The sequence below is a fragment of the Pongo pygmaeus genome, chromosome 2 (assembly GCF_028885625.2).
Source record: "Pongo pygmaeus isolate AG05252 chromosome 2, NHGRI_mPonPyg2-v2.0_pri, whole genome shotgun sequence".
NCBI classification, from domain to species: domain Eukaryota; kingdom Metazoa; phylum Chordata; class Mammalia; order Primates; family Hominidae; genus Pongo; species Pongo pygmaeus.
Genome location: NC_085930.1, coordinates 32,886,350 through 32,911,913, shown reverse-complemented (window position 1 = coordinate 32,911,913; position 25,564 = coordinate 32,886,350). Strand labels below are relative to the sequence as shown.

The window sequence follows — 25,564 nt, the reverse complement described above, 5'->3', positions numbered from 1 at the left end:
GGCTGCATCCTTTTTAACTATTTAATGTGGTGTGGAAAATGTCAGCATAATGAGGCTTTCTCATCTCAATAGAGAACCTAGGAAGGACAAGGCTGAATTAAAAAAAAAAAAAAATCTTCATTAAAGAATTTAATAGGGAGTTGATTATGTTGTAGAATCATATCGTCCTGTTCTGTGTGACACATTAGAAACATAAACTTTAGGGCTTTTTCATCTCCACAGCATAGAGGTCTGATCGCTTCTGTCTAAAAACGGGGATTTGCTGGCGTATTTCAGCCAGCTTCTTCAGGTCTGCAAAAAACAGGAAAGTGCACTATTAATAATTTGCAACTCCTCACTAACCAAGGGGATTTCTTCCCCAGACTGTATAAACCACCAGAGTCTTAGTAAGTAACTTAGTAACATAGGTCTTATCTAGGTGCACAGATGGCCTGGCATCATTTCAAACCAAACCAAGAAAATTCAAGCTGATATACTCCCCAGGGCTTGGCTAGAGAACCAGACCCTAGAATATCCCCAGAGATCAATGAGGAGGGGCATAAAGGAACCCCTCCAAATGACAGGGACTTCCCAGCCATGGAGTCTGGCCTCAGAACAATGGGGACATCAGAGACCTAAACTACACCCAGGAAAATCTTACCTATGTCTGAATACACGATTGCTTCTTCTGTGCCAGCTTTGGCTAGGACCTCCCCCCTGAAAAAGATGCAGAAGAGAATGAGTGGATTCACTGATGTTTGGTGATATTCAAGGTCTCTGTTTTTTCCTCTCAAGCTCACAGGCCAAAGGGGAAAGTATGAGATTGAAAACAAGAAGGTAATCGTACAGATTTATGTTCTATCATTTAAATAGCTCTGTGACGTTATGGGAAGGTATTTTAAATCTCCATTTCCTAATCTATAAAGTGGAAATAAGAGCTCTGTGAGGGCTTAGTGATAAAATTATGGATCATGTTTCATAAATTGCAAACCACTAGGAGACGGTGGTTATCTGATGATTATAAAGATCTGGCAATAGAGCTACCTACCACCAACAGCTCCATCTCATGCCCTCATGAGTGCATTTCAGTGGACCCCTTTACAAAGGCAGTCAGACCCACTCTTCATACCTGCCTGGGCTGCTACCCTACCTGAGAGTTGTGAAGCTGGGCCTAGGCAGGGCCCCAGATCTGCTGGGGTCTCTGCCCTGGTGGCTGTGATGCCTGAACCCCTGTGTTAATGGGCTTCAGTTTGATTTGAGGGAAAGAGTTCAACCTCTGGTGACTGCGTAGAAGTGGCACGGGGGGATGGAGGGTAACCTCACACTGGCAGGAGCCCTGTACTAGGGAACAGCCACACTCCTTCGTAAATCCAGGGTCAGGCTGACCTGTAAAACTATCTCCAGGAAGGGTGCAGTGTCTCATGCCTGTAACCCCAGCACTTTGGGAGGCCAAGGTGGGTGGATCACTTGAGGTCAGGAGATCGAGACCAGCCTAACAAAGCGAAACCCCATCAGTACTAAAAATGCAAAAATTATCTGGGCATGGTGGTGTGCACCTGTAATCTCAGGTACTCGGAGGCTGAGGCAGGAGAATGGCTCGAACCCGGGAGGCAGAGGTTGCAGCAGTGAGCTGAAATCGCACCACTGCACTCCAGCCTGGGCAACAGAGTGAAACTCCATCTCAAAAAAAAAAAAAAAAAAAAAAAAAAAAGAAACTATCTCCAGCGTCTAGTCTCTTGGCCCAGAGCAAGGGTTCAAACCCTTATCTAGAGAAATGAAGCTTCTCCAAAATAATCTGACATAACAACTGATTCTGTTTACCAGATAGCCACAAACAGACTTTTGGCACAAATGAGCTACAAATACAAGCACCACCATGTGTGACATGTAACTGAATTCTTTTCTGATTCTTCCCCATTTGCCCTGGCATTCAAAGATTTCTGGACAGTGGAACTTGATGCAAGTTCAAGAAAATTTTCAAGTCAACTTAGTCCTTCAATGTCTCCAAGCCTAATGTGCAGGAGGCCAACTGGAATCTCACACTAGTCATATCTTCCAAGGCTTCCCCACCACACACATTGAGCTCTGAGCCCTACCTATAAAGGCAGAAGTGAGAACCCTCAGGAACCCCACAGTAACATTTAACTCTTCTCAGTCTTGTTACTGGTATACTCATCCTGAAATGTAGACATACATACCAGCGTGTGTGCGTGCTTTCGTACAGAGAACTAGTGCTTTCGTACAGAACTTGGAATATATTCAAGTTCTGAAGGCAAATGTCCTGGATTCAAACACTAGGTCTAGCCGCTCGCTACATCTGGAATTCCAGCCGCTTCCTCTGTAATTCTACCATTTATAAACTGGGCTTAATAAGAACAATTTCCTGCGAGTTCAAGTTGAGACCACGTTGTGAACGTAGGATGTAAACTGTACAAATGTAGACTGTAAGGAATGCATATGAGCGTATGACTGTACTTGTGTCTGGGCAGGCCTATGTGCAGGCTCCACTGAGTAAGAAAATGCTTCACCCTTTTGTCGGGGAGAGGGTCATAGTTTCACTTATTGAACCATCCTGACTGCTCCTCTGATCATTATGCTGGGAGCGAAGTCCTCACCCTGTAACTCATTCCTACCGTGGGACTAGTCAGCCAACTTAAATTTTAACCAAAAATTTCAGAGTCTCTTACTACAACCTGCCTGTCACTGCTGCCTTGTTTCCCCATGTGATCCAAGTATGACTGACAGCGAAGGTCACCAGAAACTCAGAAGAGGGCTAAGGCCAAGCGCTTGATCATGACAGCAGGGTGATTTGTTTCTCACGTGGTTTTCAAATGGAAGCTCCTCTCACAGAGACAGGCAGAAAGCTGGCAGGATATGTGGGGAAATGGGAGTGAGAAGTGAGCGCCTGGCTGCTCAGGAACCAGAAAACCCATCTGCCAATGAGCCACCACTCAAGCTCCGACTGAGCCTATTCTCACTTAGCCTCACTCACCAAGGGTTCACCACGGTGCTGTGTCCCCAGGCAACATAGGAGGCTTTGTCATCCCGGGCAGGAGAGGCTGTGGCCACATACACCTGATTATCAACAGCCCTGTAGTCAACAGACAGGAAAGAGGTAAATCATACATTATAAACCTGATATTTTTCTAACCCAAGTAGATAGACCCTTCTTTTAAAAAATAGGATAGTTCAGGCTAACTCAGATATAGAAGGAAGCCAGAGCCATGGAACCTTCTCTTTAAAAAGTTACCTTACTGCATAAGCCAGTGGTTCTCAGCAAGGAGCAATGTTGCCCACCAAATTTGACAATGTCTGGAGATCTTCCTGACTGTCATGACTAAGGAGATGCTACTGACATCAAGCAGGTAGAGGCCAGGGATGCTGCTAAACAACCTACCATGCACAGGACAGCCCTCACACAAAGAATTACACACCTAAATGTCAACAGTGCCGCTGCTGACAAACCCTGCCATAAGCTAACATAAGAGAAGAGCTTCTCTGGTTAAAGCAAGTCAAGGTGGCTGGAGAGAATGGAGTGGCCTTATGAGAGCAATACACCTTGCAGGCCACATGGCGCTTCCATGCCCATGGTGGCAGTCCCACCACCTCAAATAGAACAAAAATTGCAGCTTGCGGCCCAGGTACACCAAACCACCTCACCTCGGAGCCCTCTAGACTTAACAGACCCATGCTGGGTCATCTCAGTATCCCAGAAACTTTTCTTACTTTTGACAAAACTGTATCTTCATGAATACTCATGGCATCTTATACCCCTACCCCCATCTTCCACCATGCAACCAGCTAAAACCTCTTTCCCTTCCATTAAAAATTACCTCCATCTCTAGGAGTGAGAATAGCAGCTACCTCTAGGCAGAGGGAGGAGTATTGACTAGAAAGGGGCAGAAAAGGGAGCATCCTCGGAGGCTGGAAATGTTCTGTATGTTCATCTTGGTGGCAGGTGAATACACAAAAATTCACCAGCCTATATGCTTAAAATTAGTACACTTTTTTGTATTACTTCAACTTTTAAAAATTCTAAAGAAAACCATCATCTCAGACCAGCATTTCATGGGCTGTAGAGCACTTTACAGACAGACAGACTCACTCACACACTCACAGTCACATTCATTTTCCCTTCCATCTTATGTCCACCTATGCTATTTGCCCTTCACCACCTCTCAGCCTTAGAAGACTAAGGAAAGGCACCTGTGACCTGCCAAAGATGCTTGTGCAAAGCCCTGGAGTTATAGGTTAGAAGAACAAGAGCTTCTAATGAGTTTCTTGGCACAGTACCCTCAGGACTAGTAGGATGGTGTGAAGGAGGGGGTAGGATAAGCATCCTGATCTGAATGACATAGAATCAGCTGGGTACAGACCACAAATCTCTCCCTAGGTCAAGGTAAACTAATCCCTGCCTTTTCATTGGCTTCTGGGGCTCTGAAGACATAAGCTCTGTGGGTCTCAATTTCTCTATAGAAGTTGCTGGAACTGACTTAAGAGGGACCAATCCATATCTAATCACAGAAAAATGAAATCGCTACCCATCTAACACACATTACATTGAAAATGCCAAAACTACAGTTCCGGCAGGGCTTGGGGCTCACGCCTGTAATCCCAGCACTTTGAGAGGCTGAGGCGGGAAGATCACTTGAGGCCAGGAGATTGAGACCACCTTGGTCAACAGAGTGAGGCTCTATCTCTACAAAAAATAAAAAATTAGTGAGGCATGATGGCGCATGCTTGTAGTCCCAGCTACTCGGGAGGCTGAGGCAGGAGGATCTCATGAGCCCAGGATTTCAAGGCTGTAATGAGCTATGATTACACCACTGCACTCCAGCCTGGGCAACGGTAAGACCCCGTCTCTTAAAAAAAAAAAAAAAAAAAAAAAAGTACAGTTTCCAAAATCCATGAGTTTGGTACTGTGGCTTCTGAGGAGAAAGTGCCCAGCGGTAGAAGTCCTCCTTACAGCTTCATCCTTTCCAACTGCATTTGGATACAAGGGCATCCTGAGTCAGGGACAGAATCCACATCACGAAGGCTGTCACCTCCACCCAACTGGAAATCTTTCTACAAAGAGGATATACCAAGAGCCTTGAATATATGGTTCCTTTCTTACCGGCCTCGCTGAAGCAACTCCCAATGGGCTGGTCCAGTGGTCAGATTAAAAGCTCCTGGATATACCAACAGCTGGCAGCCTTGGGGAGAGAAAAGCCAAAGAACAGTGTATGCAGTGAGCACCCAACAACACCAGTCGTCTCCACTGTTCCTTATCTAGCAGGGACTGAACTCAAACTTTCCCAAACATAAAAAGATGTCAGCCAAGTCAGCCAGTGCCAGCAGCAATTAAGATATGGCTCTGAATTCCTTTAATACAAACACATAAGTCACACACATATGGACACACAAGAAATGTGGTGTTGATGACCAAAATCACATGTGACTTTGAGACAGAAATAATACAGGATGCTTGCAAGAGAACAGAAAATTCCAGGCAGCAGTTTCATATGACTAGCAAAAAGAAACTGTTGAAATAGCTGCCTAAGCTAGGGGCTAAGACCCTGAGAAACCAGGACTAAGACCCAGTGGACTCAATATGGTGCTGGGTTTGACCTAGGTTTCACCTAGGACCTCATTATCCTCATTATAAGCTCATTAACATACTAAATCACACATCCACCAGTGCCATGATAGTTTCTGGAACACCTGTATTTGGTGAAAAAATGAGTGGCACCACAATTCCGAGAAATCTCCACCTTTTTCTAGGAAGTGTCATGAATATTTCACCCCTTGGTAAAGAAACATAAAGGTGGTGGGTGCAGTGGCTCATGCCTGTAATCCCAGCGCTTTGGGAGGCTGAGGCAGGTAGATCACCTGAGGTCAGGAGTTCGAGACCAGCCTGGCCAACATGATGAAACCCCACCTCTACTAAAAATACAAAAAATTAGCTGGGTGTGGTGGCAAGCGCCTGTAATCCCAGCTACTGGGGAAGCTGAGGCAGGAGAATTGCTTGAATCTGTGAAGCGGAAGTTGCAGTGAGCCGAGATCGCACCACTGCACTCCAGCCTGGGCAACAGATTGAGACTCCGTCTCAGAAAAAAAAAGGAAACCCATAAAGGTAGATGGCCCAAACCTCCTTGCACATGACTCTCTGAGTACACACACCCTCCCTTTCTTGAGTGTGTACTTTTCACTTTGCAATAAATCTCCATACATCCACTATTTTCTGACTCATCCTTGAACTCCTTCTTGCAATAGTGTCAATAGCATGGACATTGGCTGGGGTCAAGGTCAGACTGGTGTTTGGGGGCCTCCCCTAGCCCACCGGTATCAACTTCACTTAAAAAAAGTACAGAAAGCCTGGGCAACATAGAGAGATCCCAACTCTACAAAAAATTTAAAAATTAGCCAGGTGTGGTGGCACATGCCTAGAGTCCCAGCTACTTGGGAGGCTGAGGTGGGAGGATCACTTGAGCCCAGGAGACCAAGGCCTCAGTGAGCCATGATCACGCCTGCACTCTAGCCTGGGTGACAGTGAGACCCTGCCTCAAAACAAACAAACAAAAATAAGGTAGAGAACTGTCATTCAAATTTCCCTCAGTTCTGGCTAGGTGTGGTGGCTCTCACCTGTAATCCCAGCACTTTGGGAGGCCAAGGCGGGTGGATCACCTGAGGTCAGGAGTTCGAGACCAGTCTGGCCAACACGGTGAAACCCCATAACTACTAAAAATACAAAAATTAGCTGGGCCTGGTGGTGGGCACCTGTAATCCCAGCTACTCAGGACGCTGAGACAGGAGAATCACTTGAACCTGGGAAGTGGAGGTTGCAGTGAGTCAAGATCGTACCATTGCACTCCAGCCTGGGGGACAAGAGCTAAACTCTGTCTCAAAAAAACAAACAAACAAACAAACAAAAAAAACAATTTCTCTCAGCTCCATATGTCAGCTCCACATGGCCAATGACCATGTTTTGTAATTCTTTTCAACTGAAATTAGGGGCAAAGGAGTTGCCCTAATGCTTATTGATATATGGCTCAACAGAGACTACTGACCCCAGAGCCCATGCACCTCCACCTTCTGAGCAGGCAGTAAACCATTTCCACCCACTTCACTTGGTTAAGTGACAGTCTATTTGGAAGTAGCTTCAAGCAGTCTAGTAAGGATGCTGATATTTGTTGAGTACCACACGAGGGGCTTTATAGGTTCTCTCTTCTTAATCCTCATATCATTCCTGTGACTAAACTGAGAACCACACTGCTCTAGAGGTGAAATCATTTTAGCAAAGTACTGTGCCAATTAAAGGGAAGAGTCGGAACTAGAACCCACATCTTTTGAACTCGCTCTTCCCAGATACTGGCACATTTCTCCTCGTCTGGACCAAAATATCACAGACCACATTTCTACTTGTACCAATGTCTGGGGTACTGAGTGGTGAAATCCACTTCATTTCTACTGGGCTTCAAGTGACTCTCCGAACACAGTAACAAGGGCTCAAGGGTAGACCAGACCTTTATGAGCACAGGTCCTACCTTAGCTACATGATGTGTTTAATTACAACTCCTGAAAAACCCTGTCAGCCATACACAGCAAAAGTCTGGGAAGCCTCATGGGGGTGAAAGGGCTGAAGATGGAGAAATTAAAGAGCCCTCTCCCACCTTTTCTTGACTAAGGATCCCACATAGACCAGCCTAGAACCAAGCCTCCAAGCACCCACATAACACAGCTGTTGCACTGCCTCACCTCTCTGTGCGTAGATTTGTGCAAGCTCTGCAAACCGCATGTCGTAGCAGATGCCCAGACCCACTCTGCAGTAAGCTGTTTCCAAACAGAAAATGCACAAATGAAAAGTTAACTCCCTACAGCATGGTGTGGCAGGGGAAATCCTCCAGGACTTAATGATCACAAAACACTGACAGGGATAAGTTAACACAGGACCTGAGGATAGAGATAATTTACAAGCTCATTCCTACTTGGACTTCATCTCATAAGGACATCATTTACATCAGCAGAGTAAAGATGGAAATTCATTCTAATTGAATGCTTATTATCTAGATGGGAGGTACTCAACCGCAGCCTAATAGGTATACTCTGGAAGCCATAACAGGAAGCTACAATCAAATCAAAGGGCAAAATCGTGTCAAATCCTTAGTTCTCAAATAAGCCTGAACTTTCCAGATCTGTGATGATTCTCTGCCTTTCTCACTTAACGGTCATTCAGTTAGGTTATGTGAAGAAATTGGAGAGAGACAAAAAAGAAATAAATACCTGATTGTCTTCTACCGAGATTGCTAAAGAGGCAAACTTATCTGGTACATACGAGTATCAAATGTGCAGAAACTATCACCCGGACTCAATGTTTTAGATTCTTGAAATGTAATTTTTCCAGGAACATCAATGTCAAACAGATGGATCTGCATCACAAATAATGGATTTGGTTACCTCTTTTCCAGCAGGGTCCATGGTAGTAATGACAATATCTTTCCCTGGGCGGATATGGAAGGTGCTCTACGATCAGCTATGCAAACAGCACCCCCAAACTGCTCATAATCCACCCCACAAGCTGGCTGACACCTTAACAAAATGAATTCTACCACAGGGAACTGGAAAAATGATGCTGTACCTTTTATAACCCCTATTTTCTATGCGGTATGCAAATCAACCTCTAGGTTTCTCATGGGAGGTAACTAATATGTTGCTTTTTAAAAATATAAATGCTAAATAAAGACGTCTCAGAATCAGGCCGGACACGATGGCTCATGCCTGTAATCCCAGCACTTTGGGAGGCCGAGGGGGGCGGATCACCTGAGGTCAGGGGTTCGAGACCAGCCTGGCCAATGCAGTGAAACCTTGTCTCTACTAAAAATAGAAAAAAAAAATTAGCCGGGGGTGGTTGTGTGTGCCTGTAGTCCCAGCTACTCAGGAGGCTGAGGCAGGAGAATTGCTCAAACCTGGGAGGTAGAGGTTGCAGTAAGCCGAGATCACGCCATTGCACTCCAGCCTGGGTGACAGAGCAAGACTCTCTCTCTCAAAAAAAAAAAAAAAAACTTATCAGAATCAAACTGACAAATTGACAGGAGAGGTGGAAAGTGGGTGGGCGTTTAAAAATCACCTGAGGTCAGGAGTCCAAGACCAGCCTGGCCAACATGGTGAAACCCCGTCTCTACTAAAAATACAAAAATTTGCCAGACATGGTGGTGCATGCCTATAATCCCAGCCACCTGGGAAGCTGAAAGAAGAGAACAGCTTGAACCAGGGAGGTGGAAGTTGCAGTGAGCCGAGATCACACCACTGCACTCCAGCCTAAGCGACAGAGCAAGACTCCATCTCAAAAAAAAAAAAAAAAAAAAAAAAAACAGAAAATGAAAGAGCGTCTAAAAACACCAATGAGGAATAACTCTCACAAATGTTATACAAAATTATATCCAAAAAATTATAAAAAGAAATTGAGAGAAAGTAAAGAAAGTGTAATAAATGTCAGGATATATACCACATTCATGGACTGGAAAACTTAATACTAAAAAGATATACTTCAAAGAGTTGGGTTAATAGCCCAATGCTGGCTGTTCTTCCAGCAGGTGCACAGTAGCTCCTATCAGACCAGCTCTCTTGTGGTTAACTATGAACTCTGGACAAAATAAAAGGCACAACTACTTAAAGCACTGAAGAATGACCAAAACAAAGCAGGCAAAACCTGAAGAGAAGAACACAAACATGTGGAAGCAGGGAACAGCCCTGGGTGAACTTCCGGGTGCTATTTACAGCTGTTCCCCTGAAGCAAGGTCCCAGTTGCTGTGATAAGTGGTGGTGAAAATTACCCATAATCACACTGGCTTGAAGAACCAGAGCTGGAAACCAAGGGGGGAAATCCTGAAATGGAGAAAGCAAAGAGGGAGAGCCCTAAATTCCTGCATATAAAATCTTTCTAAATCTCTAGCTGATCACTGAGTTAAATAGAAGTGGGGCAGAACAGCCAGATAGAACAGAGCAGCTAAAGTTGCTGCCCACATTACAAAGAAGGTAAGAGTTTGGTGTTTGGGTGCAGCCAAGTTAACCATCAGTTAAAACAAAATATTCAACACTTTTTGGAAGACTATAATAGCATCTTGAATCTCTACAACATATAATCCACTGTACAATCTTAAATTAGTAGATATTCAAAGAAACAGAAGTGTGATCTAAACTGCAAAGAAAAGGCAATCAAATGAACACAGATCCTGCCATGACCCAGATGTTATAATTTTTTTGTTGTTTGTTTGGACATGAGTTTATTTACATCAAAGGCCTTTTAAAGGCCTAATAGTCTCATTCTGTGGCACACAGATGTGATAATTATCAGACTTTAAAGCAGCTATAGAAACTAAGTAAGCTCAAGACTGTAAAGAAAAATATGCTTTTAATGAACAAATAGAAAATACCATAGAGGAATAAAAACTATAAAAAAGAAGCAAACGGGTATTTCAGAACTGAAAATTTTAATATCTGAATTTTTTAAAATTTCACTGAGTTGGCTTACGGGAAATTGAAGAAGACAGAAGAAACAGTGAATAAGTCTGAAAGATCAAAAGAAATTATCTAATCTGTAGAAGAGAAGGAAAAAGTATTGGAAAAACAAAAACAGAGCCTGGTGACCTTGGAAAAATATTTAAAAATATAATGTACATATACTGGAGCTCCATAAGAAAAAGGAACAGAAAAATATTTAACAAAATAGTGTCAAAAAAACATCCCAAACACAGTGAAAGATTTAAAATTGCAGTTTCAAGAAGTACCAAGGAAGACAAAGACAAAGGAAACCACATCTAGGCATATCAGAGTGAAAATACTAAGAACTAAAGATTATGAAAACATCTTGAAAGGAAGAAGAGAAAAACAACAAACTACATCCGAGGGAACAATACAGATTACTACTCACTTCTCATCAGGGAAGAAAAAAAAAGGCTAGATAACAACTACTAGTGGAAAAAAAAGAAAACTATCAATCCAAAATTCTATTCCAGCAAAAATGTCTTTCAAGAATGAAAACAATGTAAAGATATATTCATAAAGAAAAACTAACAGAATTCCTAGCTAACAGATCCTCAGAACAAAAATTCTAAACAAGATCCTTTGGTCTGAAGGATATACCAGATAGAAGGAGGATTTTCAGGAAGGAAAGAAAAACACCAGAAATGATAAATATTTGAGTAAGCATAAAGATTTTTTTCTTCGTAATTTATTTAAAATACATATGACTATTAAAATCAAGTATTCCTGTTTTGTGGAATTTATAACATATATACATGGAATACAAATGTCAACTACAGCATAAAGAATGAGGGCAGGGGCAGTGGGATAGAAAAATGGACCTATACCATTATAAGGTTCTTAAATTTCACATGAAGTGATATAATACGAACTCTTAAGTAGCCTGTGAAAAGTTAAGGATGCATATGATAATTCCCAGGGTAACAACTGGAAAAAAAAAAAGCTAAGATGTATAACTAAAAAGCCAATAGATAAATTAAAACAGAACTCTAAAAAATATTCAATTAATCCAAAATAATACAGAAAAGATGAACAAAGGGAAAAAAAAGTAAAATGTCTGTATCCCTAAATTCAATCATATCAATAAGTGCATTAAATATAAATGACTAACCACTTCAATTAAAAGACACAGATTGTCAGAATAAAGAAAACATTAAGATACAATTATACGCTGTTGACAAGAGATCCACTTAAAATATAAAAACACATATAGCTTGAGAACAAAGAACTGGAAAAACTATGTACCAGCAAACATTAGGCATAAGAAGCCTGGAGTGGCTATAGCAATAGCAGAGATAAAGCAGAATTCAAGACAAGAGGTATTAAAAGAAAAAAAAGAGAGATATTTCATAATGATAAAAGGGTCAACTCATCAAGAAGACTTAATGATACTAAATGTATATGATTTTTTTTTTGAGATGGAGTCTCGCTCTGTCTTGCCCAGGTTGGAGTGCAGTGGCGCAATCTTGGCTCACTGCAGCGTCCACCTCCTGGGTTCAAGCGATTCTCCTGTCTCAGCTTCCTGAGTAGCTGGGACTATATAGGCGTGCGCCACCACACCCAGCCAATTTTGTATTTTTAGTAGAAATGGGGTTTCACCATGTTGGCCACACTGGTCTTGAACTCCTGACCTCAGGTGATCCACTCACTTTGACCTCCCAAAGTGCTGGGATTACAGGCATGGGCCACTGCACCTGGTCATGTATATGCATTTAATACTAAAAAGATGGCAACTCTTCCCAAAGTGTTCTCTATATATTCAATGAAATACTAATAAAAATTACTATAGGTTGGCTGGGCACGGTGGCTCATGCCTGTAATCCCAGCACTTTAAGAGGCTGAGGCGGGTGGATCATGAGGTCAAGAGATAAAGACCATCCTGGCTAACACGGTGAAGCCAAGTCTCCACTAAAAATACAAAAAATTAGCTGGGCGTGGTGGCAGGCACCCGTAGTCCCAGCTACTCGGGAGGCTGAGGCAGGAGAATGGTGTGAACCCAGAAGGCAGAGCTTGCAGTGAGCCAAGATTGTGCCACTATACTCCAGCCTGGGCGACAAAGCGAGATTCTGTCAAAAAAAAAAAAAAAAAAAAAATTACTATAGGTTGTTCCTTTGCAGAAATTGACAGGCTGAGTCTAAAACTTCTATAAAAATGCAAATGGCCAAGAATAACCACCTGTGCCAATCAGTCAAAACCTAATACATGTGTGATATAATGAGAGGGACTAGGGGACTTCATAGCAAATTCTTTTTTTTTTTTTCCACACATTGTTGCTGGCTTAGAGATAACAAATTCTTATGCCACACTTCCTACTTACCTTTCTATACTTTGCTAGTAAAGTTCCATCAGGCCCAAACACAGCACAGGTGTTATATAATTTCCCAGCATCCTCTTCAGGGATAGAGCCTTTCATTGAGAGAAGAAACATACCATAAGAAAAAGAATAGAGCAATTCTTTTGTGAGAAAGGGATAAAAGCCTGATAACTTGGGTCCAAAAATAAAGAACCCATCTTTTACGGTTTATTTATTCATTTTGTTTTTAGAATAAGACAACACCTCATTCTATAATACAGAATATTCCCTTCTATGGGTTATCTAATCATGATTTTTTTTTTCCTTCTTGAATATGATCTTTCAGAGATAAACTCCAGAGTGTAGATGGGATATGTTAGATGCCAAAGACAGGTTTAAAAAATAACCAAACTGTTCCTGAAATTCAGCCATGATCTTGAGCAACACTTAATCTGTAACATTAGGGCAAAATGAAAAATTTCCCATTGCTTAACTTGAATTCACCAGGTCCTGCAACAAAACTGTGTTCCAAAAGATGAGAATGTAAAGTCAGAAGCCTCTCCATCACTGAATGCAGTTTCATCTCCAGGCTTCTTGCTTTGCCTTCATTTCTAATTCTTAATATATCATCATACAGAAAAAATTTTATTTGCTATATTTATAGAACTCTTTCTGTGTTTATTTTTTATGTAAGCAAATAAAACCTTTAAACATTTATTCCCAAACCACAAAAATAAAGCTACCTTTATGTATGTGGCCTCTATGGAAAAAAATGTTTTTCTCAATCCTCTATTAGTATAGTAAAACACAGTCCTGGCATGACGGCTCATGCCTGTAATCCTAGCACTTTGGAAGGCCAAGGTGGGCAGACTGCTTGAGCCTAGGAGTTCAAAACCAGCCTGGGCAACACGGTGAAACTCTGTCTTTACAAAAAAATACAAAAATCAGCCAGGCATGGTGGCGCACACCTGCAGTCCTGGCTACTCATGAAGCTAAGAGGTGGGAGAATCACTTGAGCCTGGTAGGGTGAGGCTGCCATGGGCCATGATCACACCACTGCACTCTAGCACGGATGACAAAGCAAGACCTCACCTCAAAAAAAATAATTAAATAAGAAAAAGAAACTCTCCGCTTCAGCTTCCCAAGCTGAAGCTTCCCAAGTAGGGAATACAGGCGCAAGCCACCACATCTGGCTCATTCAGATGTTTTTAATGTTTAGGTCATTATACCTTGTGGGTAGGAAGTTACCTCCAATGAGATATATGCTGCATTCCTTTGCTACTTCAGAAAGCTTCTGTGTGGATTCACCAGGAATTTTCTCTGCATATTCAGGAAAATATTTCGTTCCATATGGAGAATTAAAGCATTCCTAGAAAAATATTGGCAAAGAAAAAAAAAAGATCAAAACACCCACCCATTTTAAAGTTCTGCTGTAAGAGGCCATAGCTGCTGCTTCTAGCTCTGCTTTCAGTCGAAGGGTTAAAACACAGCTAATTAAGAAAAACACTGACATCTCAAGGGTAAAGAGCCTGTAGCCACAGGTAAGACTACAAAGCTAGCCTAGTGGGTTAGAGGAGACAAGTCACAGGAGTTCTCCCAGAGCTCATTTTAAAAAAAAATGTTGGAGGCTTAACGCTAAAACCAACATGTTCTGGTCCTATAAAGACTTAGCCATATAAGGAACAAAGTATCCAAGCACTGAGTATTTTAGTTTTCCGCACGTCCCTCAATATACTAGGATTTTGGCTTTCTCATCTGAACAAAGAGGAAGATCCAAAAGCTAAAGACCTATGACCGTGTTGGCACATCCTACCTCACAAGACCCTTGCTAAGGTCATCCTCCAGTCAGACACGGAACAATCTATGGACTCCAAGGGACACTGCTGGACCCCAGGATACAAGAGGACAACCAGAGCTAGCAAACACTGTTCTGCTGGGTCTACAGTGGCCAGAACAGAACGGCTGCCCCCATACTGACCGGCAAAGAAACTATTTTGGCTCCTTGCGTTGCTGCCTCCCGGATGAAGCTACAAGCACGAGTGACGTTATCTGATTTGATGGAAGAAATCTGAAGCTGGATGAGGGCCAAGCGGAAAGCTGAAGACAAAGACAAAAGAAAACAGCTGTCAGAAGACAGAACTGCTGGATTCAGACGGAGTCATGGTTCTCAAATGGAAGGCAAGTATGTCCCCTGGGGGACATCTGACAATGTCTGAAGATACCTTTGATGCCACAACTGATGAGGTATGAGTGGCATCTAATGAATAGAGAGACCAAGGATACTGCCAAACATCCTACAATGCATAGGACAACTCCCTCCATAACACAACAAAGAATTATCCTGTCCAAAATGTCAATAGTCTGAAGTCTATCTGGAGATAGAGCAATATCCATGGGCAAAGTCCCATGCCAGGCACAAGAATCTAGAGTGAACCAGCTTCTTACTATGCAGTGTAAGGAATGAAAAGAGAATATGACTTAAAGTAAAAAGACTGGGTTTGAATATTGTCCTGTCCCTTACTATTTGTTCTTGGGCCTCTCGTCTACTTCCAATCCATATACTGAGTATGTCCCAGCACAGAAAGTGCGATTCCTTGGAAGTTGCTCACATACTTCCCATGAGCAGCCCAGCTCATAGGAAGGGAAGATGTCTGTCTCAGTTTCCCCACTACTGGCTGAGTCACAGCCCATCGATCCCGCTGCTGGCACAGGGAAAACTTGGCAGCCAGTGAGCCGCACACATGCCTACTCACAGGACAGGGGTCCCAGGCACCTCTAAAAGTCTGCACTTACCCCGTAAATATTCCTGTGTCCAAGAGAGCATGACATTAAACAGCAAATAACACCATGAGAGGTTGAGAGAGATACTGCAGAAGGAAAAGCTAACAGTACTTTTCTCTTGCTCTCTGAACAAGGCGACTGGGCCCCACAAATTTTGTAGCCAGCCCTGACAAGGTCTGTGCTCAGCCCTGGAGCAAGGAGGTTGGGGGCTCTTCCAAGCTTATTTCTTCCTGGAGGTAGTAGCTATACATCATATTTGCTTTTCTTCTGTTCTTTAAAGTTCCCTTTTAGCTTTTATGATAATCACTTTCTGTTAGCTAATATTTTTAATTTTGAGGCAGGGTCTTGTTCTGTCGCCTAGGCTGGAGTGCAGTGGCACAAACATGATTCACTGCAGCCTCGACCTCCTGGGTTCAGGCAATCCTCTTGTCTCAGCCTCTTATGTAGCTGGGACCACAAGTATGCACCACCATGCCGGGCTAATTTTTTAATTTTTTGTAGAGACAGGGTCTCACTTTGTTGCCCAGGCTGGTCTCGAACTCCTGGGCTCAAGCGATCCTCCTGCCTCAGCCTCTCAAACTGCTGGGATTACAAGCATGAGTCACCACGCCTGGCCAGATAATAATTTTTCATATAAAATTTTCCACCGGGTGTGATGGCTATAATCCCAGCACTTTGGGAGGCCAAGGCAGGTAGATCACCTGAGGTCAGGAGTTTCAGACCAGCCTGGCCAACATGGTGAAACCCCGTCTCTACTAAAAATACAAAAATTAGCCGGGTGTGGTGGTGGGCGCCTGTAATCCCCGCTACTCAGGAGGCTGAGGCAGGAGAATCACTTGAACCTGGGAGTTGGAGGTTACAGTGAGCCAAGATCGTGCCACTGCACTCCAGCCTGGACGACAGAGTGAGACTCAGTCTCCAAAAAAAAAAAATTATAAATAAATAATTTTCCTTGTTCGAGTTACTAGTGTTGTTTCCATGTCCTGCCTGGCCCCTGATGGATACATAGTTCCTGCTTATGGTCTGGTGGGACGCAGCAGTAAAGGATCCAAAGCACATTATAATCTATGAAGCTCTGCAAAACTTCAGGAATTATTAGTGTGGGGAAAAGAAAGAGCGATCAGATTATTATTATGTCTGTGTAGAAAGAAGTAGACATAAGAGACTCCATTTTGTTCTGTACTAAGAAAAATTCTTCTGCCTTGAGATGCTGTTAATCTGTAACCTTACCCCCAACCCCGTGCTCTCTGAAACATGTGCTGTGTCAACTCAGGGTTAAATGGATTAAGGGCTGTGCAAGATGTGCTTTGTTAAACAGATGCTTGAAGGCAGCATGCTCTTAAGAGTCATCACCACTCCCTAATCTCAAGTACCCAGGGACACAAACGCTGCAGAAGGCCGCAGGGACCTCTGCCTAGGAAAGTCAGGTATTGTCCGAGGTTTCTCCCCATGTAATAGTCTGAAATATGGCCTTGTGGGAAGGGAAAGACCTGACCGTCCCCCAGCCCGACACCCGTAAAGGGTCTGTGCTGAGGAGTTTTAGTACAAGAGGAAGGAACGCCTCTTTGCAGTTGAGACAAGAGGAAGGCATCTGTCTCCTGCCTGTCCCTGCGCAATGGAATGTCTCGATATAAAACCCGATTGTATGTTCCATCTACTGAGATAGGGAAAACCACCTTAGGGCTGGAGGTGGGACACGCGGGCAGCAATACTGCTCTTTAAGGCATTGAGATGTTTATGTGTATGCATATCTAAAGGACAGCACTTAATTCTTTACCTTGTTCATGATGCGGAGACCTTTGTTCACGTGTTTATCTGCTGACCTTCTCTCCACTATTATCCTATGACCCTGCCACATCCCCCTCTCCGAGAAACAAGCAAGAATGATCAATAAATACTAAGGGAACTCAGAGGCCGGCGGGATCCTCCATATGCTGAACGCTGGTCCCCTGGGCCCCCTTATTTCTTTCTCTATACTTTGTCTGTGTCTTTTTGTTTTCCAAGTCTCTCCTTCCACCTAACGAGAAACACCCACAGGTGTGGAGGGGCAACCCACCCCTTCAATTAGTAATGGCCTGCCCAAACTCCCCATCCCACCTCTGCTCCACAGTCTGAAAATCCTACCATTAAAGAGCTATCTCTTTTGGGTGTTTCCTGTAACAATGCAAATGTCTCCAGAAAAGGCAACAACGACAAACCCTGGCCTCTGATGAAGGCCTGTTTGGCTCAGGGTTAACTAAAAGGAAAACTCAGATGTCCCATTCCTCGATCGATCCTAAATATAGTGAGAAGCACTAAATTTAACCCTGAAGGCAGCCTGCTAAATAGTTACAGAATCTGAAGGGAAACTAAAACAGGAAATAAAAGCTGGGATTATTCTGGGGCAAACAGATATTGAGTTGTTATCAGAACAGCAGATAAATCCAATAAACGTCTCCCCTCCATTTCCCGGGGTTAAGCCATTCTCCCTCCTCAGCTTCCCAAGTAGCTTGGGACTACAGGGGCGTGCCACCACACCGAGCTAATTTTGTACTTTTTAGTACAGACAAGGTGTCGCCATGTTGCCCAGGCTGGTCTCCAACTCTTGACTCCTGAGCTCAAGCGATCCTCGTGCCTCAGCCTCCCAAACTTGGGATTACAGGCGGGAGCCACGTGCCCGGCCTTGTCTGTGCTTCTGAGGGTGGGAAAGATAAAGCTCACTATGGCTATGCTGATGGCTTCCTCTCCTACACATCTCACCCACAAGGGCGGGGTCCTCAACTAAGCTTTGGACTGCCTGTCATTCTGCAAATGACCCACTCTACAAACATGCTGCAGCAGGGAAACCCCGCCACTGGGCAGTTCCTCATGCTGAGGACGAGACGCCAGTCCCTCCATCTCATCTGTAAAGTGAAGACACAATGACTTTTAAGGCTGCCCTAATATCCATCATAATCTAACAACGAAGACCTTACTAAGGGGGAGGGGAGGAATAAAATACTGTCAGCGAAGGAAACAACAAAGGAATAACATTTAAAGCAATGTGCCAGGTCCTTCACACATAAATTTCTGTGAGGTATCATTAACATCATTTAACAAATAAAGAAACAGGGGACTTGCAGGGGGAAAGCTGCACAAAGTCACTGAACAAAGTAAGTGACACAGCAAGAATCCAAGTCAAAATCTGGAGCTGGAAAGTCAGTGGGGAGAGGAAGAACCGCCTGGGCACCTTTGTGCAGGGCGGGGCTGGAGGAGGTCACGCAACTTGAAAACACCAAAGGGAGTTGGATCCTACCACCGCGGCCCACACCGTGGAGAAAGACACATCCATCAGCCTCTGTCAAGCAGGACGCGGCGGGTGCCGGCGCGGCCCGGGTGGCCTGGCGCTTTCTGGGCCTCGCCCGCCACCCCGGAAGCCTGGAATCCCGGGAGTGCGCCCGGCCTCCCGGCCACGCGATCCCGGACCCACGCCGACGCCCGCCTCAGGGAAGGCCGCGCACGGCGGGGACGCTGGGCGGAGGGGCTGAGCCGGCCGAGCCACAGCCGGGGCCGCTCCAAAGCCTCCGCCCGCGGCCGGAACTCGAGCTGCAGCGCGCGGCCGCGCCACTTACAGGCCATGGCTCTCCAGACAAGCACCACCTGCGGCGCGGACTGAGCGCTGGAGACGCGGCGGACGGCGGCGGCGCTACGGTGGGCGGGGCCCGCGTCAGAGGCCCCGCCCCACCCCTCCTCGTGGCCCCGGCCCCGAGGAGAGGGGTCTGCGTTCATTCCAGTGCGCCTGGAGCACCAGGACGGACCAACGAGAAATGGTTAATTACAACACAGTCCGGAAGAAGCATGCCTCGAAAGGCAAAGAGCAAAAGGGAACGGCCTAGGTCGAGGTGGTGTGCTGGTGAATGTCTAACAACCAGACTTTTCAGGGAGGAAAGCCCTGATTTGTAGCGTTTGCTGATTCTTCGCAAAAGGACTGAACTTCTAGCAGGTTGAATCACCTCTGTGTCCAGGTTAACACCGTATGCTGATGGGCTTGAGCTATTTGAACAAGTCGCTGTGATGGGGACGAAATGACCCTGGTTGGTTTAGGCACGCGAGACGTCTGTAAAATCTGACTACAAGTCTGCTAGGCCAACGGGAAAGATGCTGAGGGTTCAACGCCGTGCCCTCAACAAGTCAGTCCTCGAATACATTGTCATCTCTTTGCTAATATTATTTTTTGTTTTGTTTGTTTTAGACAAGGTCTCACTCTGTCATCCAGTCAGGAGTGCAGTGCAGCAGTCTCAGCTCATTGCAGCCTCAACCTCCGGGCTCAAGCAATCCTCCATCCTCAGCCTCCCAAGTAGCTGGGACTACAGGCACACACCACCACGCCTAGCTATTTCTTTTTCTTTTCTTTTCTTTTTTTTTTTTTTTTAAGTTTCTTACTTTTAATAGAGGTGGGGCCTTGCTATTTTGCCCAGGCTGGTCTCAAACTCCTGAGCTCAAGACCCTACTGCCTTAGTAGGATTATAAGGCAAAGTGCTGGGATTATAGGCGTGAGCTGCTGCGCCCAGCCTATAGACTATGATTTTTGCATTTTTATTTATTAGATTGCTTTTTAATTTTCATGTTTTGTGTTTTTGTGCCTTGTCAGACTTGTGGAACAAAAATCCAAAACTTACCACCTTTTGGAATGCCCCAGAATAGTTTATACTGAAACAGATCTTGGTTTGTAAAAGAACACTATAAAAACATTTTGGGGGCAACTAGGGAGATTTAAATATGAACGAGATATTTGATGCTTTTCTGAATTATTTTGTGTGCTATAGTGTCGTGATTGTGACAATTCTTTACTCTTAGAAAATGAGGAAGTATTAGGGATGAACTGTCAGAATGTTGGACTTGAAAATCGTCAGCAAAAAGAAAATACATAAGATAAAGCAAATATGGCAAAATGTTAATTATTAAATCTAGGAGGAGGACACAGCTGTTCATGGTACTAGATTAAAACTTTGTAGAAGTTTCAAATTTTAATCTTTCATAACAAAAAACTGGGGGGAAATACGTAGCAGTTATGGTCTTTCTGCAGCTTAAGAGACTATCTGGACTTGGCTTTGTAGCAGGAAGATCTTTTAAAACCTTTCAATTTCTGCTATGCTTATTAACCTATGAAGTTTCAGGGTCAACCTTTGGTTACTTACAACCTGTTAAAAAATTCATCTAGATTTCCAAATTTATTGGAATAACATTGTAACTAATAGTGGTCCTAAACCTGGCTGGAAATGTTATTTGAAGTGCTTGTTCAAAATGCAAATTATTTCATTTTTTTAGAAATGGATTCTTACAATGTTGCCCAGGCTGGTCTCAAACTCCTAGGCTCAAGTGATCCTCCCACTTTGGCTTCCAAAAGTGCTGGCCTTATAGGTATGAGCCATGGCGTCCAGGTGGAGATGCCCAGTAGGCAACTGGACCAAAGCCTCAAGCTCAGAAGATGTCTGGGCTGGAAATTGACTTAGGAGTCGTCCGCAGTTTTAAGTAAGAGGAAGCTCTGAATTTGGATGAGAACACACAAGCGGAGTGTGAAAGGCACACGCAAAAGAAGGGCCTGTGGAGCCTGGGAAGGAGGCATTAGAGGAGAAGGACCAGGCCGGGCGCCACTGCCTGGTGGAGGAACAGCTGTGTCCTCCTCCTAGATTTAATAATTAACATAATCCCAGCACTTTGGGAGGCGGAGGCAGGTGGATCAAGAGGTCAGGAGTTCGAGACCAGCCTGACCAGCATGGTGAAACCGCGTATCTACTAAAAATGCAAAAATTAGCTGGGCGTGGTGGCACACACCTGTAATCCCAGCTACTCAGGAGGCTGAGACAGCAGAATCACTTGAACCTGGGAGGCGAGCCGAGATTGTGCCACTGCACTCCAGCCTGGGTGACAGAGCCAGACTCCATTTAAAAAAAAAAAGAGAAGCAGGACCAGGAGAAGGCCATCAAGACCAAAAGCCTATGGGTACTGTGTCCCTCTGTCACATGCAGGGAAACTGCTGACTGGGCACTAGGGCTGTTCCTAGAGAAGGAAAAGCTAAATGAAAGTGCACTTTTTAAACCTTTCTTTAGAACTTTCTGGGCACAATGGAAAAGCTAGTCACCGGGTTCTGGTTCTGGCTCTGACACTGATTGGATGTTAATACCTAGGGCAAATCACCTCACCCTCAGGACCTTTTCCTCACCTGTATGTAAAAGGATTTAGAGGCAAAGGAAGAAGAATCTGGCTGAAGGGTGAAGTTTGTGCAGCCTTCCCCACCACCACTCCCCTCACTGTCCCTTCTCTGCAGCAGCTCTGCCTTCGTTTCCATGTTCCTGTTCATCTGACGTATGAAAATAGGCCAAAAAACAAAACTACCAGGCCAAATGGATCTTGAAAACCCAGCTAAAAATCTGGTGTGCCTTTTCAGTCTATTCTCATTTCTACCCATGTCTCACAGGCTTAATGACCGTTTCCAGGCTGTTACTAGTCAGATTTTTACTTTTACTCCAGAGGACCTATTTCAACATCTCCGGCTGCTGCCATCTCTATTTACATGTCTTAACATCAGTTCACACTCAACTATGTGAAACTAAATGTATCACCTCCAAAAGAGCTTCTCCACCCAGCACTTACAGGCACCACAATTTATGCCCAGTTTTCTAATTCTCCCTGCTTTCCAACCCTCCAAGAAAACCTAAGTCACTCAGTGACTTTCGAGTCTTTCATTCCCCACCTCTGGTAAGGGACAGGGCTCTTCTTACTCTCATGAAATGTCCGGGATTCCTCCTTTCAGTTCCCACCACCACCATCCACAGGTAGGCCTTGCTCACCTTGGGGAGACTGCTACAGGAACTTCCTAACTGGTCTCTCCTTTCCATCAGCATTCCTCCAGCTGCCGCTTTATAGTATGAGGTGAGTCTAGGGGAACATGAGCTCAGTTTTCGGGGGAGAGGTGGATATGTGTTCCAGGAAAGCTCTCCGTGTTTTTCCTCTGCTCTTACATCACCACCACAACAATCATCATCACAGAAGAATTCTGTGACCAAATGTGAGGGGGTTCCTCCCTACCACCAAGCAGCGGACACCAGCTGGGTATCCTCCTATTCAATTCCAACACTGTCTACCTGAGGAAGACACACTGGCACCAGTCATATGTCTTGGACTCCAGAACTTCTGACCAACCACTTTCAAGTTGGGGTTGCCATGACCCCATCTTTCGGTTTGAATAATTTGCTGGAGCAGCTCACAGAACTCATGGAAACATATTTCCTGGTTTATTATAAAGGATGTTGCAAAGGCTACAGAGGAAGAGATGTATAGGGCAAAGTATGGGAGGAGGGGCGCAAAGCTTCCATGCCCTCCAGAACCTCCACGTGGTCAGCTATCCAGCAGCTCTCCAAACCTAATTCTCTTTGGCTTTTATGGGAACTTTTTTTTTTTTTTTTTTTTGAGACGGAGTCTTGCTCTGTCGCCCAGGCTGGAGTGCAGTGGCGCGATCTTGGCTCACTGCAAGCTCCGCCTCCCAGGTTCACGCCAGTCTCCTGCCTCAGCCTCCCAAGTAGCTGGGACTACAGGCACCCGCCACCACGCCCGGCTAATTTTTTGTATTTTTAGTAGAGACGGAGTTTCACCGTTTTAGCCAGGATGGTCTCGATCTCCTGACCTCGTGATCCGCCCGCCTCGGCCTCCCAAAGTGCTGGGATTACAGGCGTGAGCCACTGCGCCCAGCCCTTATGGGAACTTTATGTTATCAGCATTCCTTCCTCCAAGGGATAGGGCAGGAGCTCTCAGGAGAGTTTTAAGACCCACAATCAGCAAGATTAGAGTCCTGCCTTGGGGCAGGTGAAAGGAGAGTAGGAGAGGCCAGAGAGATTCTGTTTGCTGAGGCCTGCCCCTGAGGCCTAACACAACTGGCATTATAACGAAAGACTTAACAAGGCTATGGGAGTCAGTGACTGTGCTTGAAAACGTGTGTATGTATGTGTGTGTATACCTCGTAACACCGCAATATGCAAATGACTAACAGCAGTCAGAAATTAGGGGCTGAAAATCAGAATTGCAGTCATTTGCAAAGAATAAGAGAAGAAATCTATGAGTAGATGCAATCGGAGAAGGAAAGAGTATGATACTACAGAAAGCAAAGGATCAAATTTGGGAATTATCATATTGGGTTAGAACTGTGTACAGGGAGGAGTCAAAGAGTGTGTATGCATCTAAATATACACATAAATGCATAGATACATAGAATTTTTAAATTTCTGATGCAGTTCTCTACAAATCGGGAGACCTGAGTTCAAAACTTTGCTGACACACCATGTAACTTTGGACAAGTCACTTAATGTTGGGAGACCAATTTAATATACCCACGTGGGTTAGACAGGTACCTATGGAGTAAAGCTGGCAACCTGAAGAGAAAAGCAAGCACTGAGAAGGCCACTAGCTCTGGCCTACTGTTTCCAGGACAGCAAACAGCAAAGAGGTGGCACAGTATAGCAGATATGACCATGAACTCTTTTGTGTGGATGTAAGTTTTCATTTCCCTAGGGTAAATATCTAGGAGAGGGATTGCTGGGTTGTAAGGTAAACGTATGTTTATTTATAAGAAATTGACAAACTGTTGTCTAGAGTGTCTGTACCATTTTGTACACCCACCAACAATGTATGAATGTTCTAGTTGTTCCATATCCTCACCAGCACTTGGTATTGTCATTGTTTTTAATTTTAGCCAATCTAACTGGTGTGTAGTAGCATCTCATTGTGGTTTTGATTTACATTTCCCCAAAAACTAATGATGATCTTTTCACATGCCTGTTTGCCACCCATCTTTCTCTGAAGAAATGCTTCTTTTCCCCATTGTTTTGTTTTCTTATTGTTGTAGTGAAAATCTTTTATATATTCTGAACACAAATCCTTTGTTGGTATGTTTTGCAAGTACAGTATTTTTCCCCAGTATGTAGCTTGTCTTTCCCTTCTATTAAATGTCTTTTGCAGAGCAAAATTTTTAAATTTATTTTTAAGATTTTTTTTTTTTTTTTTTAGATGGACTCTCGCTCTGTGTCGCCCAGGCTGGAGTGCAGTGGCGCGATCTCGGCTCACTGCAACCTCTGCCTCCCAGAGTCAAGCGATTCTCTTACCTCAGCCTCCTGAGTAGCTGGGATTACAGGCACACGCCACCAAGCCCGATTAATTTTTGTATTTTTAATAGAGAGGGGGTTTCACCATGCAGGCCAGGCTGGTCTCGAACTCCTGACCTCATGATCTGCCTGCCTCGGCCTCCCAAAGTGCTGGGATTATAGACGTGACTCATTCTTATGGATTGTGCTTTTCATATGTCTAAGAACTATGACCTAACCCAAGATCATGAAAATTTTCTCCTGTTTTCTATTAGTTTTATAGGTTTACATTGCACATTTAGCTGTATGATCCATTGAGTTAATTTTTGTATAAGGTTTGAGGTATATAGGTTGAAGTTAATTTCTTTTTATATGGGTATCTAGTTGTTCCAACACCGTATGTTGAAAAGACTATCCTTTCTCAGTTGAATTGCCTTTGAAGCTTTGCTCAAAACAACTGCCCATTATTTGTGGGGGTCTATTTTTTTTTTCATTTTACTTGTTTAATTGTTTTATTTCCATAGGTTATTGGGGAACAGGTGGTGTTTGGTGACATGAGTAAGTTCTTTAGTGGTGATTTGTGAAATTTTGGTACACCCATCACCCGAGCAGTATATACAGCACCCAATTTGTAGAATTTTATCCCTCACCCCCTTCCCACTCTTTCCCCCTGAGTCCCCACAGTCCATTGTCTCATTCTTATGCCTTTGCATCCTCATAGCTTAGCTCCTACTTATGAGTAAGAATATACGATGTTTGGTTTTCCATTCCTGAGTTACTTCACTTAGAATAATAGTCTCCAATATTATCCAGGTCGCTGCGAATGCCATTCATTCATTTCCTTTTATGGCTGAATAGTATTCCATCATATATATATGTGATTATATATATATCATAG

At 44.0% G+C, this 25,564-nt stretch overlaps 1 protein-coding gene across 1 annotated transcript; it reads right to left on the bottom strand.

The window, feature by feature from the left end:
• Positions 1-116: 116 nt before the first annotated feature.
• Positions 117-19,356, bottom strand: NIT2 (nitrilase family member 2). Its single transcript, XM_054482997.2, has 10 exons — positions 19,165-19,356; positions 14,772-14,890; positions 14,042-14,162; positions 12,818-12,906; positions 8,294-8,387; positions 7,717-7,791; positions 5,096-5,174; positions 2,972-3,070; positions 641-696; positions 117-291 (listed from the first exon to the last, which is right to left on the bottom strand). Exons 1-10 carry the CDS (start codon positions 19,319-19,321, stop codon positions 200-202), a joined length of 981 nt encoding a protein of 326 aa, XP_054338972.1. The 5' UTR covers positions 19,322-19,356; the 3' UTR covers positions 117-199.
• Positions 19,357-25,564: the final 6,208 nt, after the last annotated feature.

What these genes read in the sequence shown, in the direction of transcription:
- NIT2 (XM_054482997.2), bottom strand. Translation starts at nt 19,321, where the DNA reads ATGAACGCAGACCCCTCTCCTCGGGGCCGGGGCCACGAGGAGGGGTGG. An exon ending in TGTCTGGAGAGCCATGGCCT is followed by an intron (nt 14,891 to 19,164) that starts GTAAGTGGCGCG and finishes CTTTGTCTTCAG; the next exon opens with CTTTCCGCTTGGCCCTCATC. An exon ending in AGCACCGTGGTGAACCCTTG is followed by an intron (nt 697 to 2,971) that starts GTGAGTGAGGCT and finishes CATCTTTTTCAG; the next exon opens with GGGGGAGGTCCTAGCCAAAG.